This window comes from Hyla sarda, chromosome 1, assembly GCF_029499605.1.
Source record: "Hyla sarda isolate aHylSar1 chromosome 1, aHylSar1.hap1, whole genome shotgun sequence".
Lineage (NCBI taxonomy): Eukaryota > Metazoa > Chordata > Amphibia > Anura > Hylidae > Hyla > Hyla sarda.
The window spans coordinates 511,750,636-511,767,925 of NC_079189.1; the positions used below are offsets into that span (position 1 = coordinate 511,750,636).

A 17,290-nucleotide genomic window follows, 5' to 3' on the forward strand; every position below is an offset into this window, starting at 1 on the left:
AGTGATGTGTATGTCACATGCTCCTCCATAGAACACCATGATGCAGATGGGAGAACGGGACAGCGGAGTGGCAGCACCAGTCAGAGGACAGCCGCAGGTGAGCTGTCTACAAGGGTGGGGGCTACGGTCTACAGGGGGCCTGCTACTAATGTCTAAAAGGGGGGGCTTGCTGTCTAAAGGGGGGCCTGCTGTCTAAAGGGGGGGGGGGTTGCTGTCTACAAGGGGGCTGCAATCTACAGGGGGGCTGCCACTAATGTCTGCAGGGGGCTGCGGTCTACAGGGGGGCCTACTACTTAAGTCTAAAGGGGGGGCCCTGCGGGGGGCGTGCTGTCTACAAGGGGGGGGGCTTGCTGTTTACAAGGGGGGCTGTGGTCTAATGTCTACTAATGTCTACAGGGGGGCCTACTGTCTACAAGGGGGGGGGGGGCTGCTGCCTTGCTGCCTACAAGGGGGGGTGTTGTCTACAAGGCGGGGGGGGCGCTGTCTACAAGAGGGGACTGTGTTCTACAGGGGGTCTGCTACTAATGTCTACAGGGGGCTGCTGCTAATGTCTGCAAGGGGATACTACCTACTATCTTACAGCAGTCACCTGCACTAACTTGAATATATAGGTAGATAGTGCAGGTGACCCGGTTTCTACTGCTGCTCACCATGTGGTCATGAGTCTTGCCGCCAATGCAAATTCCCTGTTCTGCCCAATGGAGAAGAGAGAAATATTGGCTCATACTAAAGCAGCCGCCTCCATTGCACACAACAAGGAACCCACATATCATACGGTAAGCAGCGCCAGAAACCGGGTCACCCTGTTGTCAGATTCCCTTAAAGTAATCGGAATTGGTATCGGCGAGTACTAGAATTAAAATATTGGTACTCGTACTCGGTCTTAAAAAAATGGTATCGGGACATCCCTACATTCAGCGGTTAATTCCTATTCACCAAAATAGTACATATATGTGGGTTTTCAATGGATTACAGTACTATACATGTGGATATAATTTAACAAATTTTATCCACAAGCTACAGACTTGTGTCATTAAAAACAACTTTTTACACGTTGCCCAGATGAAAGTTGAGATTGCACCAGGTGTTAGTCCTGAGACCCACTCTGAAGTGTGCGGCATTGTCTTTTACCCCCTGGCCAGCAGATCCGACCTTTTCTCTACATTATCCAAAGAAAAAGTGGGATTTGATTGACTGCCAGGGAGTGAAGTAGGCTGCCGCTCGCTTCCCCAAAAGCGGGGATCTCAGGACTGACACCCGTTACGATTTCAACTTTTCACATGTCTAGGAAAAAGTTGAGACTAATGCTTTAAATTGATCTGCACATTTTTTTTAATCGATAGTGTTTCAGTTTCTGTGCCAGAATGAGCAGGGATTTTTTGTGGAATTTCCCCATTCTTTTTCATCATATTTAATGAGCAGGCCAACATGTAAAATAACACATACAGTCATGGCTGTAAATGTTGGCACCCCGGAAATATTTTTAGAAAATGAAGTATTTCTCAAAGAAAAGGATTGCAGTAACACATGTTTTGCTATACACATGTTTATTCCCTTTGTGTGTATTGGAACTAAACCAAAAAAGTGAGGTAAAAAAAGCAAATTGGACATAATGTCACACCAAACTCCCAAAATGGGCTGGACAAAATTATGGGCACCCTTAACTTAACCCCTTAAGGACTCAGAGTTTTTTTAGTTTTTGCACTTTTGTTTTTTCCTCCTTACCTTTAAAAAATCATAATTCTTTCAATTGTGCACCTAAAAATCCATATGATGGCTTATTTTTTGCATACAGGTACGCCCTGAGTCCTTAAGTGGTTAATATTTGGTTGCACACCCTTTGGAAAAAATTACTTAAATCAGTCACTGCTCCAGGTCTCTCTTATTGGAAGGGCGCCTTTTCTCAACAGCAATTTTAAGATCTCTCCACAGGTGTTCAATGGGATTTAGATCTGGACTCATTGCTGGCCACTTCAGAACTCTCCAGCACTTTGTTGCCATCCATTTCTGGGTGCTTTTTGACATATCTTTGTGGTCATTGTCCTGCTGGAAGACCCAAGATCTCGGACGCAAACCCAGCTTTCTGAAACTGGGCTGTACAGTGCGACCCAAAATCCATTAATTATCCTCAGATTTCATGATGCGATACACACATTCAAGGCACCCAGTGCCAGAGGCAGCAAAACAACCCCAAAACATCATTGGAGCTCCACCATATTTCACGGTAGATACTGTGTTCTTTTCTTTGTAGGCCTCATTCCAGTAAACAGTAAAATGATGTGCTTTACCAAAAAGCTCTATCTTGGTCTTATCTGTCCACAAGACGTTTTCCCAGAAGGATTTTGTCTTACTCAAGTTCATTTTGGCAAAATGTAGTCTTGCATTTTTATGTCTCTGTGTCAGCAGTGGGGTCCTCCTAGGTCTCCTGCCATAGAGTTTAATTTAATTTCAAATTCGACGGATAGTTCACGTTGACACTGATGCTCCCTGAGCCTGCAGGACAGCTTGAATATCGCTGGAACTTGTTTGGGGCTGCTTATCCACCATCTGGACTATCCTGCGTTGACACTTTTCATCACTTTTTCTCTTCTGTCCACACCCAGGGAGATTAACTACAGTGCCATGGGTTGCAAACTTCATGATAATGTTGCGCACTGTGGACAAAGGCAAATCTAGATCTCTGGAGATGGACTTGTAACCCAGAGATATTTTTCCACAATTTTGCTTCTAAAGTCCTCAGACAGTTCTCTTCTCCTCTTTCTGTTGTCCATGCTTAATGTGGCACACACAGACACACAATGCAAAGACTAAGTGAACTTCTCTCCTTTTTATCTGCTTTCAGGTGTGTTTTTTTATATTGCCCACACCTGTAACTTGCCCCAGGTGAGCTTAAAGTAGCATCACATGCTTGGAACAATCTTATTTTTCCACAATTTTGAAAGGGTGCCTATAATTTTCTCCAACCCATTTTTGGAGTTTGGTGTGACATTATGTCCAATTTGCTTTTTTTTCTCCCTTTTTTTTGGTTTAGTTCAAATACACACAAAGGGAATAAACATGTGTATAGCAAAACATGTGTTACTGCAATCATTTTCTGTGAGAAATACTTCATTTGTTTGAAAAATCCTGAACCCCTAATTGTCTGGTTTTTCCCATAGCAACCAATCACAGTTCAACTTTCACTTTACAAGTGCCCGTTAAGACATAAAGACTGAGCTGTGATTGGTTGCTATGGGACAAAACAGACAATTAGGGTTTTTGGCAGATTGATAAATATGGGCCATTGTTGTGGATTTTCATGAAGATTCCCTACAAATTCTGCACCTGCAGATTTTACAACCATTTTCCACAGTCAGTTTGTAAGCCAAGTCAGGTCTGTTGTAGCTATGTGCCTTAGTTAGCGCAGTTGCCCCAAACGATGCAACAAACTGAAAAATCACACATCATAAGTTCCTGACCACTGCATGATATCAACTGAAATCATAACTTGGTATGTTCTTTTTAAAAAATCTTCTTAAGCAAAAGTCACAATGAAAAGTTTCAAACAACATCTGAGACAAACTGTGCGACAAATTTACTCCACAAAACCAGGGTAAAACCTATAATTTTTTCTCTTTTTTGCATTATCTGCAGGAAAAGCCACAGCAAACCTACAACAAGCTCTCATGATTTGGTTTTCACTCATATACTGAAAACCTGCCCTTCTGCATGAGATAAACAGAAAATTATAAAATTACACACGCAGCACTGTCTGAAAAACACCCATAAATTGAAGGTAAATTTTAAGGTTGGCGTGTCTTAATTCACAGGTGTGTTCCTGCATATTTTACTTAAGTAGCAGGCATGTAGGCTAATGCTAATTCGCAACACTGAGCAAGAACACAAAACATAACAAGTTAAGCAAATAAACGCCTGAGATTTTTAATAAAGATGCTGGACAAACATTTACAGTGCACAGGGTTTTATTTAAAGAAGTAGCTCTGAGAAGGGTCTGTGAACCCAATTCTATAGAAAACCACATACATGTGACTACATGAAGAGCTGCTGCACGATGAAGTGAATAACATTATCTTGTGACAATGGCACCATTCATGGGGTGGGAAATATTAGGAAAGAAGTGAACAGTCAGTTCTTGAAGTATATTTGATAGAAGCAGAAATTTTTTTGGGGGTAAAAATATTGACTAAAATGAAGGTCAAGACCCTTTGTGTGCACTTACCCTATAGATCATTGCTAGGAATGCTCAGAAATACATTTCCGAGTATGCCAATTCTTTTGGCAAAGCCCAGAATCGGGATTTCCGCTGGAAATTCCGCGATGTGCATGGTGAAGCAGAAGCCCATTGAAAGCAAATGGATTCTTCTGTAACGGAAATTCCTAGCTGCATTTTTCTGACAAATTCAGCTCCGAAATTCTCTGAAGTGAATATGGCCTAATGGTGAGCATTAGTTGACTAAAACTCACGATCGCAGCAGGTCAGGAATGAGACCGGGTGTGATCTTAACATTTGACATGCCAAAAGTATGTATTAATGACAGTAACGCATTAAATGCAAATATCATACATCACAGTACCTTGTACCTGGAAGATCACATCTGCCAGTGATGTATTGTTAAAAAAGAATCCAAGAGATTCCCATAAAGGCAGTGGCTTCATAGAATGTGAACTTGTGCCCTAAAGAACACAAAGAAATTTAAAGTGAAAACATGAAAATATAGGGGGGAGATTTATCAGCTACCACTGCAAGTCACAGCATATTTGACTTAAGGAGTATCACTAAAATAACTTATGCAAAAAAGATACACATTTTTGCGCATAACACTGCCAAATTTTCTACCCATTGAAGTCAACGGGAAACAAAATACACAGCTGATTTTGCTACCAACTGACTTGAGTGGGAAGGAAATATGCAGCAGTAAAATACGGCATGTTTGACCCTACCTTTAGGGTGTATTCATACGTACAGTATTCTGCACATATTTGATGTACAGGATTTGAAGCTGCAGATTTCAATGTAAGGTTATTGACTGAACACCGCTTCAAATCCTGCACATCAAATATACACAGGATACTGCATGTGTTAATACACCCTTAGGGTGTATTCACACATACAGTATCCTGCGCATATTTGATGTGCAGGGTACTGTTCGTGTGAATACACCCTTAGGGTGCGTTCACACGGAGTAAATCAAGAGGAATTTACTCGAGTAATTCCTCTTGAATTCTCCGCTTCAAATTAATTCACATCTCCTCTGCCCAATGACTTTAATGTTATTTCTGCTGGCCTGTTCACACTGCGGAAATTCTGCTAGCAGAATTCCGACGCTGAATTCGGTTCCGCTTGAAGAAAGGACATGTTCATTCTTCAAGCGGAAATCAATTGAAGTCAATGGTAAAAAAAAAATTCCGCCCGACATTGTTTTCGCGCGCAATTTGCAATTTGGCTGAAAACCCCTTCACTTCTTTCTCCCCCATGTCCGCACGCAAATTGTGCGCGAATTGCGAGTGAATTCCCCGAGAATTTCGCGCAAAAATAGAATTCTTTTTTCCGCCCGTAAATTTTTCGGTGTGAATTACTCTTCATTTACTCCGTGTGAACGCACCCTTAAAGGAAAACAGTCATCTTTTCACCCACACTAAACCCAATACACTGGGCTATAGTGTGGATGAACAGGAGATCGATGAGGGATTAATGGGTTAAATACGTACCTGCACTCCGGAGAGATATTCAAATTAAGCCGGTGGGCCCGTCTCCAGCATGCAAGTATGTATTTAACCCATTAACCCCTCATCAGTCTCCTGTTCACCCACACTATAACCCAGTGTATTGGGTTTAGTGTGGGTGATCAGATAACCGTTTTCCTTTAAGGGAAATCCCTGAAAAAAGTAACACTTAACATATGTTAGCAAGAATATGTTTATTATCCAGCTTAAAAAGATAACCACTTAAAACTAATAAACATTGGGTTAAAAAAAACACATAAGTGAACATAAAAAAATCTAACAATTGCACATAGCAGCCAGATTAGCAGAATCGTACATTAAAGCGTACCTGTCATAGTGCCAAAATCAGTACCTAAACCTGATCATGTACATATAATTTTTATGTTTCTAGGACCTATAATTCTCTAACAAATAGCATTTATATGTTGCTCACCTGCTTTGTCTTCTTGCCTTATGGAGGAGGTGTGTCCATCTCTCTCCCTCACTGTGGTGAGACATCTGCTCTGAGTCTGGGAGCAGCCTGGCAGTCTGCAAATCACTGCACAGTAGTTTTTATGCATACATTTTGTTCCTAGTAAAGCTGGATGCTAATCAACATAGCTGTCACTATGTGTTTCATTCAGCTTTCACAGATTCCTGAATGTCTGATCAGCTTCTTTGTCATTCAGGAGTCAGAGAAAGCTTTGGCTGTTCAAGTATGCTGGGAGTTGTAGTTTTGCAAAAACTGGAGCTGCAGAGTTTGTAAAGCACCGTGTTAGAGCATTGTTGCCTTTATCTGTTTCAAAACTACAAATCCCAGCATGCCCACACATCCTTTGTCTGTAGTTTTGCAAGAGCTGAAGGCACACAGCTGGAGAATACACAGCTCTAAAACAGAGTTTTACAAAGATTGTATGAACAGCTGTTGCAAAACTACAACTCTCACCATGGGAATTGTAGTTTAGGAACATTTGTAGGCTGTAGTGGTGCAATGGTGATCTCCTATACTGGATACCAACACACTTTACATCTGGTATCCATTATGCTGCAAAATACTGTCTGCATAAAGACAGATGACCCCTAGTGGCGGCTATTTTCATTTTTTAGTAAAACTGACATTTTTTTTTAAAGAAATGTATATGTGTATACTCATCTTATCAGTAGTACTACAAGATATAACAAGTTTTTCATAATGACAGTGCCTCTTTAAGCCTCATGGGCCCCAGTGCAAAGTTTGTTCCAGGGCCCCCATCTTACATGTGCCATTTATCAGATAAGAGTTTTCTTATGTGGCAGAGGGGTTTTTGGAGCCCCTTAGGCTTCCAGGCCCAGGAGCAACTGCTACCTCTCAAGTAACGCCTCTGCTGATTACTACATTGTGGACCACATTAGAAAAATCAAACTGTAAATCCTGTCTTGATAATGACCAGCTGACAGATACAGGGCTTTGCTCTACAGCACCCCTAGCTATAACTGAATAAAGAGATTTTATGACTGTGAAGATGGCCATCCATAAAGACAAAGGTATTGGTAGCTCTTTATCCCCATTATCTACCTTTAGTAATGCAGCTTCGTATCTGGTACTGGCATAGTGGGAAATAAAAAATCTAGGCCTGCTTAAGAAATCCCACTGAACCCCTGAGCGCCATGGCAACTAAGATTCTTTCTCTTTTTTGTAGACAGATATGTAAACTTAGTCATAGATCTTTGTGAGCTACTCCATTAAGATGCTTTTGCTGATTTATCATTGCTGAACTGTGGTCATCAAGATGGACATTTTATTTTGGTTCATCTAATTTCCTGTTCTCCAATCTGAATATGTTAGACCGAGACACTCTGGAATCAGCTGGTCATGGGTTTTGGGCAGTGATCTCTCTATCTAGTGGAATTCAAATTATGGATATATATAGTATATATATATATATATATATATATATATATACTATATATATGGTGTGTGTTCTCTCATTTAGTTTTTAAGCACAAGAATTAAAGTCATATTTTAGTGAGTGCCTAGAAATAGGGCTTATTTCCCCTAGGGGTTTCCCCTGAAGGGCTATTGTAAATTGTACTCTGGAATCAGCAGCAACAATGATGGAGTTATCTTTTACTACTCGAACTTTCTCATGTATCTATTGTACAACCCAGAATTGTTATATAAGATATTGTTATTTCTTTTTTTTCTTACTCTACTTTCTTTTTCTCTTTGGAAAAATTGTAAAACTTTAATATATAAACAAAAAGAAATCCCAGCCAATACTGTAAGAACATCAAACTACTCATAATTGCGGAAACAGGGAATGATGACACATGCAGAACAAAGTGTGATCATGCATCTAACAAACTGAACATTTTTTACTTTCTACATGCTGCACATTAGAAGATTATTGCAAATAGTAAAAAGATTACATTTCCAATCATTTCACAACAGATGTGGTATATTAGCTATTATACAACATGGCTATGCCCTTAGGAGAGGCCATCAGTGTGTGATTGATAGGTGTTTATCCATGCACAGGAGTACTTCTGCTAATGTGGCCGTACATAGTACTGCAGCTCGGCCACAAACATGTGACCGTCTGTTCTGCTGATTCTTGGCCTGTTATGAATTGGCTATCAATGTGGTTTTTTTCTGTAAAGGCTGGTTCTGTGGAACGTATGTGGAAGCATACAGTAGGAAAAAAATGAACATAAAACACTTACTGTTTTATCTATTATGCGTTGTACTATGGTATACACGTGTGCTACTTCTTCAGCATCTTTTAATTTTTCGTTGAGGTGATATTCTAGCAGCTGCCATTGGAACGCGCCTATAGAAACAGCACAGGTGAATTAACATATGCTTTAGATTCGAAAATTACACAAGTACACTATATTCTATGTGATCTGTATATACACAATCATAATGTATCTTCTTTTTAAATACACTGAGAACCACGTATGAAAGTGACATGCTTTAAGATTTGTATTTGTTGTTTTGAGATAAGGGGATTTGCTTCTACTCTGAATAGTTTCTGACAAGGACAGAGGTGTCAGCAGATGGCCAGACTTGAAAAGAACTACACAACTTCTTCTGGAGCATACAGCAGTTGATAAATACTGGGGATTAGGATTTCTAAGTAGAAGTAAATTACATATCTGTATGACTTTCTGGCACCAAATGGTTTGAACCCCCCCCCCCCTGATGTTTTCCAATGAGTACCCCTTTAAGCAACAACACCTATACATAGGGAAGTCATCCACACTGATATTACACAGAACTTAGCTGCCAAGTTTACAGATCTGAATTCTTGAATCATTTTTAATTTTCAGAAATACATGAAGTAGTTTGGAGTTGTCGTATTAGTCCAGTGATGCGGAAGCAAAATCACAGAATGTTGCAGAGTGTTGTAATACCTTTTATATTGGACTAACAGTATTTTGCAGAGACAAGCTTGCGTGGATCATTCCTATTTCAAGTCAAAAGCATTTCATTTTCTTTAGACTGGAAAATGGTCCAATTAAAAAGGTATCACAAGATTCTGCAACATTCTATGATTTTGCATAAGTAACACATATAAAGGCTAGTGCCATTCAGTAACAGATTAGAATAAGATTCACACATCCTAGCAAGTATTTTCTTTCTACTAATGTGTTTAAGACCACACAAAATATACAATTCTTAAAAATAAGAATAAGTCCCCCTTTACAACAACAAAAATAAATTGAAAAATCTAAAACATACTGGGGGGGCATTTATCATTGTTTTTGTGCACCTTGTGTATGATTGTTTTTGCGTAATTTTTTTGCAGTTTGAGCTGGCTTCGTCATTTTTGTGTTTTTGCACTTGGGAGGGGCGTGGCTTTTTGTGTACAGATAGAGTTGTTGCATTTATCATCTGTGTAAAAATAACTTTTATGCAAAAAAAACATAGGCCAAGCATACTTCCTCCACTCCCTAGGTGGCATAGGATGTGGGGGATTCTGTTGTTTCATGTCTTTTTCCCTATTACGTATTCCTTTAAAGAAACTAATAGTTGGTCTAAACTTAGACTGCACCAGAATCCTGCACCAGAATCCTGCACTAGAATTGTGGTACATATTTGGCCATGATGTTGTATCTTAAGCCACACCCCCATTTACCAAACCACCTACACCCTTTTGTAGAGGCAACGTCCCCTTATGGAACAAGGTGGAAAAGTGTCTACATTTTTTTTAAAGCTTTGCTATTATGATGAACAACTTTTGTCATGTCAAAAGTTGTTGCTCACACCAGGTCTCATTCCTGAGATCTGTTGTGATTGTGAAACATAACCCTGGGAAGCAGACGGCATTGCGCTATACTCCATTGCTGCCTGCAGATCCTGCAGACCCTTTTTTTTCATAGACTTGTTTGCAGAGAAAAAGATGGATCTCCAGGGAATGGCAATTCCCACTGCTTCCCTGTCTTATATCTCACGATCGCAGCAAGACCCGGTGCGATCATAATATATGTGGTGCAAGTCATGTAAGCACAAATTACACATGCATTTTCCATAGTAAATCTACCTCTTTGTATGTTGAGGACCTCTTATTTTCATATTGACTGACAGGAAATATCTGTTTAGAGCTGCAATGCTGCGGCAGAGGAAATGTGATGAAAAAATCTACAATTCTCTTAAAGTGTGCTTGTCGTTAACAATTTTTTTTTATATAATGTAGATAATACTATAATATGTATATTTTTCTTATACATTGGTTAAAAAATGTGTATATTTTTGGGTGAAAAAATGCTGTCCCTGCAGCTATTGCCTGTGTGTCTCTGTGAGGAGACCAAATAAAGAAAGTGTGGGCAGGACAAGCAGGGCTCTGTGCAGGCTCCCAAGTTGTCAATCACCCTGGGAGTGTGTCATAGAGTCTCAGTGCATAGAGCCCTGATTGTCCTCAGTGCACAGATCCCTGCTTGTCCTCAGTGTACAGAGCCCTGCTTGTCCTCAGTGTACAGAGCCCTGCTTGTCCTCAGTGTAAAGAGCCCTGCTTGTCCTCAGAGCACAGAGCCCTGCTTGTCCTCAGTGTACAGAGCCCTGCTTGTCCTGAGTGTACAGAGCCCTGCTTGTCCTGAGTGTACAGAGCCCTGCTTGTCCTCAGTGTACAGATCCCTGCTTGTCCTCAGGGTACAGAGCCCTGCTTGTCCTCAGTGTACAGAACCCTGCTTGTCCTCAGTGTACAGATCCCTGCTTGTCCTTAGTGTACAGAGCCCTGCTTGTCCTCAGTGTACAGAGCCCTGCTTGTCCTCAGTGTACAGAGCCCTGCTTGTCCTCAGTGTACAGAGCCCTGCTTGTCCTCAGAGCACAGAGCCCTGCTTGTCCTCAGAGCACAGAGCCCTGCTTGTCCTCAGGGTACAGAGCCCTGCTTGTCCTCAGGGTACAGAGCCCTGCTTGTCCTCAGTGTACAGAGCCCTGCTTGTCCTCAGTGTACAGAGCCCTGCTTGTCCTCAGTGTACAGAGCCCTGCTTGTCCTCAGTGTACAGAGCCCCGCTTGTCCTCTGTGTACAGAGCCTCGCTTGTCCTCAGTGTACAGAGCCCTGCTTGTCGTCAGAGCACAGAGCCCTGCTTGTCCACCACACCTGTGATTGGTTTTCTCACAGATACACACAGGCAATAACTGCAGGGACAAAAATATACACATTTTTAACCAATGTATATAAAAAATATACATATAATGTTATTTTCTACATTTTATAAAAAGTTTTTGCTAATGACAGATACACTTAAATTATGAGCCACATCTCTGGGACTTTCACCTATCAGGAGGACGGGTCCTAGTTCACTAATTCACACTTATTTCCCTTCCCACAATAAATAAACAAATACATAGATACAGTGGGGCAAAAAAGTATTTAGTCAGCCACCAATTGTGCAAATTCTCCTACTTAAAAAGATGAGGGAGGCCTGTAATTTTCATCATTGGTATACCTCAACTATTCATAACTAGACATAATTAGAAAAAAAAATCCATAAAATCACATTGTCTGATTTTTAAAGAATTTACTTGCAAATTATGGTGTAAAATTAGTATTTGGTCAATAATTATATACTGGAAGGAAGCGTGCCCTTTACATATGAAACTATAGGGGGGGGGGGAGGCAATATGGGGCAAACCACATACAGAGGGGTCCTATTTACAGGGGTTAAACCACTTACTGAAAGATACTACATTCTGGGGAAACTACTTACAGGAGACGCCAGCTTATTGAGGGAAATCACCTACTGGGGGTACCAGCATACTAAGAGAAACTACATATTAGGGCACCAACATACAGGCGAATTTCTACCTAATGGGGAAAAGTACAGTGGGGCAAAAAAGTATTGCGTCAGCCACCAATTTTGCAAGTTCTCCCACTTAAAAATATGAGAGGCCTGTAATTTTCATCATAGGTATACCTCAACTATGAGAGACATAATGAGAAAAAAAAATCCATAAAATCACATCGTCTGATTTTTAAATAATTTATTTGCATATTATGGTGGAAAATAAGTATTTGGTCAATAACAAAAGTTCATCTCAACACTTTGTTATATACCCTTTGTTGGCAATGACAGAGGTCAATCATTTTCTGTAAGTCTTCACAAGGTTTTCACACACTGTTGCTGGTATTTTGGCCCATTCCTCCATGCAGATCTCCTCTAGAGCAGTGATGTTTTGGAGATGTCCCTCCAAAGGTTTTCTATGGGGCCGGGATCTGGAGACTGGCTAGGCCACTCCAGGACCTTGAAATGCTTCTTATGAAGTCACTCCTTCGTTGCCAGGGCGGTGTGTTTGGGATCATTGTCATGCTGAAAGACCCAGCCAAGTTCCATCTATAATGCCCTTGCTGATGGAAGAAGGTTTTCACTCAAAATCTCAAGATACATGGCCCCAGCCATTCTTTCCTTTACACTGATCAGTCGTCCTGGTCCTTTCGCAGAAAAACAGCCCCAAAGCATGATGTTTTCACCCCATGTTTCACAGTAGCTGCTCTTTGGATGCAACTCAGCATTCTTTCTCCTCCAAACACGACGAGTTGAGTTTTTACTAAAAAGTTCTACTTTGGTTTCATCTGACCATATGACATTCTCCCAATACTCTTCTGGATCATCCAAATGCTCTCTAGAAAACTTCAGACGGGCCCGGACATGTACTGGCTTAAGCAGGGCAACACATCTGGCACTGCATTATTTGAGTCCCTGGCGGCGAAGTGTGTTACTGATGGTAGCCTTTGTTACTTTGGTCCTGGCTCTCTGCAGGTCATTCACTAGGTCTCCCTGTGTGGTTCAGGGATTTTTGCTCACTGTTCTTGTGATCATTTTGAGACCACGGTGTGAGATCTTGTGTGGAGCCCCAGATGGAGGGAGATTATCAGTGGTTTTGTATGTCTTTCATTTTCTAATAATTGCTCCAACAGTTGATTTCTTCACACCAAGCTTCTTGCCTATTGCAGATTCAGTCTTCTGAGCCTGGTGAAGGTCTATAATTTTGTTTCTGGTGTCCTTCGACAGCTCTTTGGTCTTGGCCATAGTGTAGTTTGGAGTTGTGACTGTTTGAGGTTGTGGACAGGTGTCTTTTATACTGATAACAAGTTCAAATAGGTGCCATTAATACAGGTAACGAGTGGAGGACAGAGGAGACTCTTAAAGAAGAAGTTATAGGTCTGTGAGAGCCAGAAATCTTGCTTGTTTGTAAGTGACCAAATACTTATTTTCCACCATAATTTGCAAATAAATTCTTTAAAAATCAGACAATGTGATTTAATGGATTTTTTTTTCCTTCTAATTATTTCTCTTATAGTTGAGTTATAACTATGATGAAAATTACAGGCCTCTCTCATCTTTTTAAAGGGGTACTCCGCCCCTAGCATCTTATCCCCTATCCAAAGGATAGGGGACAAGATGTCAGATCGCCGTGGTCCCGCTGCTGGGGACCCCCGGGATCGCTGCTGCGGCACTGCGCTATCATTACTGCACAGAGCGAGTTCGCTCTGTGCATAATGACGGTCGAAACAGGGGACAGAGCAGCGTGACATCATGGCTCCGCCCCTCATGACATCACGGCCCACCCCCTTAATGCAAGTCTATGACAGGGGGCGGGGCGACCACCACGCCCCCTCCCATAGACTCATATTGAGCGGGCGGGCCGTGACGTCATGAGGGGCAGAGCCATAACGATGCTCCGGCATTACGTGCAGAGCGAACTCGCTCTGTGCTGTAATGATAGCGCAGTGCCGCAGCAGCAATCCCGGGGGTTCCCAGCAGCGTGACTGTGGCGATCTGACATCTTATCCCCTATCCTTTGGATAGCGGATAAGATGTCTAGGGGCGGAGTACCCCTTTAAGTGGGAGAACAATTGGTGGCTGAGTAAATACTTTTTTGTCCCACTGTATGCTTGGTTCTTTTCAGAAATCCCAGCACCTAGCAGGGATTATGGTATATCCCATATAACGTTTACTCTAATCTGTCAGCTGTATATCATGCACAGAGCAGTAAACACTGGAAGATAGCTGATGGCTGTTTGTAAAGTTATAAAATATGTATAGCTTCGCAAACAGCCATCAGATGACAAGTATCAAGAGACAGGTATCATTTGCTTATTTGACACAAGAGATGGGTATCATTTGTTTTATTTGTGACAATTTATTTTTTATTTTTATTGCTACAGCTGCTTTAAGACAGTGGTGGCTTCTGGTTATTGGAGCATGTGAGCCCTGTTCTCCCCCCCTTCACGCATTGTTGTGACATCAGAAGATTTGAGCTTTCTCCACGCAGCATACAGAAGGAGTGCTCCACGGACCTGCTCCCTACCGCGTATCTCCTGGCCAGTCCACCATTCACACAGTAACCTACCCAACAACACCTCCCCCCCCCCACCGGACAGCTCCGTCGCCGGCATCGCCCAGCTGCCTCCATTGCCTGCTAGCATTAAAAATACTACAACTCCCAGCATGCCCTGACATTAGGGACATGTTGGGGGTTGTAGTTTTATGACAGCTGGAGAGTCATAGGTTGGGGATTGCTGTATCCTAACAAAGCAATCCCTAACCTGTGGCTTTCTAGCATTGGCACAACTACAACTCCCAGCATGCCCTGTGAGGAAATTGGAGTTTTGAAACAGCTGGGGAGTCATAGGCGCTGTGAATGTACAGCGCAGTGCGCGAATTTACTCGCTGCAGCGTACATTTACAGCGCATGTCCCTAAGTTGTTAAAAGAAAGAAAATTAATAATGTTCCCCTTTTATTTTCTAATCAGCCAGGTAGAAAAAAATAAATGCATTTAAAATATATATACCCAAACACCAAAATTGATGATTTATGATCACATCATATCCCTGAAAAAATTGAATACAAAGTGATCAAAAAGCCAGAACTCCACAAAAGTGGTACCACTGAAAACTACAGCTCAAGGCGCAAAGATAGAATAGAATAAAGTTAGCATTTTAGTTTTACCGTATTGTGAAGTTGGAAAAAATGATTGCTCTACAAATTTGCGCAATTTCATAATTTTTTCCCCATTTTGTCCTACATATAGTTTTTTTCTGGCTACCTTATGTATAATATAATAAAATAAAGTATGTAAATTAAAAGTACAACTTGTCCCACAAAAATAAGCCCCACACACAATGCAATAGGCCGAAAAATGAAGTTATGGCTGTCGGAAGTTCGCTACATAAAAAAAGAGAGAAAATAAAAGGATTTTGTTGTGAAAAGGAAAGAACATTAAAAGCAATATGAATTGGGTATCGCCATAAATAAAATAAAGATAACAATTTTTATCGCACAGTAAACAGCATAAAAAATTTTTAAAAATTACATTTATACATTTTTCACAAATATATAAATCACCAGAAGAAATGCAAATGTATAACTGTGGTACCTGAGTAAATGAAGTGGAGGATGTCGGATAAACATTTATGGAAGAGGTCATCTTTAACAATGACTCTTACTGGAGAATTCTTAGTGGAGACCGCAGGCTCCTGGTACACATAGAAGAGGGACTGGACAGTCTTATGTGTGCTGGGGTCATACATGTCTTTATTAGATACCATACCAAACAGCAGCATAAATATGGAGCTCAAACTACATAGAACCACTCTGTGAGCTCCATATATCGGATTCAAGTCAGCCGTACAGAAGACCACATCTACACACTGGCATTGATCCAACAAGTTCTTGATATCAGACATATACTGTGAAGGTTCATCTTTCAAGACAGGCATCTTTTCTGTACAAAACAAATAACATAATAACATTACAAAAAGAATTAACATAATAACATTACATATGTTTACAATCAATTATTTACTTTGATATTTGTTTTTACCGGACACAATCTTTTATGTGACAGTGCACAATATGGGACTTAACTAGTACACAGACACTTAAAGGGAACCGGTCACTATGAAAATGCTACCTAATCTATCAGCATCATGTTATACAGAAGGAGGAGCTTAGCAGATTTAGACTGTTTATATCTCTGTGGAAAAGGATTCAGTATAACTTGTCATTAGTTGATTGAAATCTCCTATCTATCTATGCTTAGGAGTCCAGTATGAGGTCCACTGTTTACTGGCCTCCTAAGAACAAAAAGAGCATAGATTTCAATCAATAAGATTTAGTTACAATAAATCATTTACTATATATATATATATATATATATATATATATATATATGTTACAGTTAAAACTAGTTTTCCCTAGTGAAAACTAGTTTTGACAAAAATGCTTTTGTGAAAACTAGAATTGACAGATTTTTCCTAGTTAAAACCAGTTTTTACTGAGTGCCTTTGTTGAAAAACCAGTTTTTACTAAACGTCTTCGCACAAACTAGAGGTTGTTTTTTGTGACATATTTTTCTTTATATTAGTAGTATATTTTGTTGATACATGCAGTGTTTTGTTTGCATTTTTCTAGATTTGAAAATCTCTAATAGTAAGAGAGATAGGCATGCCAAATAAATCTAGTTATTAGGGATGTCCCGATACCATTTTTTTAAGACTGAGTACGAGTACCGATACTTTTTTCAATCACTTGCAGATACCAATTACGATACTATTTTAATTGTCATGTCACAGGTTTTTTCTTATAGGAAAAAGGGGGTGTTTTCATTTTTATTAGGGAAGGGCTTATATATATAAACATAATGAATGTAAAAGTAAATTCCCCAGATAGCTGTCCCATAAATGAAAACCCTCATATAAGCATGTAGGTAGTAGGTAGCCCCCTATTAGCTTAGTAGTTAGTCTCCATAATAGCTTGTAGGTAGTAATATGTTTGAGTAAAATGTCTTTCCTCTGACCCCAGCAGGCCTCGGTGTCACAGTACAGGGATAATACACACAGTGATGTCACAGTACAGGGATAATACAGACATTGATGTCACAGTACATGGATAATGCACACAGTGATGTCACATTACAGGGATAATAACCACAATGATGTCACAGTACAGGGATAATATACACAGTGATGTCACAGTACAGGGATAATACAGACATTGATGTCACAGTACAGGGATAATGCACACAGTACATGGATAATACACAGTGATGAGGGATGTCACATTATAGGGATAACCCCAATGATGTCACAGTACTAAGA

The 17,290-nt window shown here is 40.5% G+C and overlaps 1 protein-coding gene across 3 annotated transcripts in view; it reads right to left on the reverse strand.

Moving 5' to 3' along the window:
* RHOBTB3 (Rho related BTB domain containing 3) overlaps nucleotides 1-17,290 on the reverse strand; it is a 65,208-nt gene that overhangs the window by 16,376 nt on the left and 31,542 nt on the right. For 2 of the 3 annotated variants that reach the window (XM_056537718.1, XM_056537709.1), the window contains exons 6-8: nucleotides 15,568-15,915; nucleotides 8,407-8,513; nucleotides 4,575-4,674 (exon numbers count right to left, since the gene is read on the reverse strand). In XM_056537718.1, the coding sequence (XP_056393693.1) occupies nucleotides 4,575-4,674; nucleotides 8,407-8,513; nucleotides 15,568-15,915 (555 nt within the window). The remainder of the gene's footprint in view (nucleotides 1-4,574; nucleotides 4,675-8,406; nucleotides 8,514-15,567; nucleotides 15,916-17,290) is intronic. The other variant, XM_056537726.1, reaches the window with a different exon arrangement.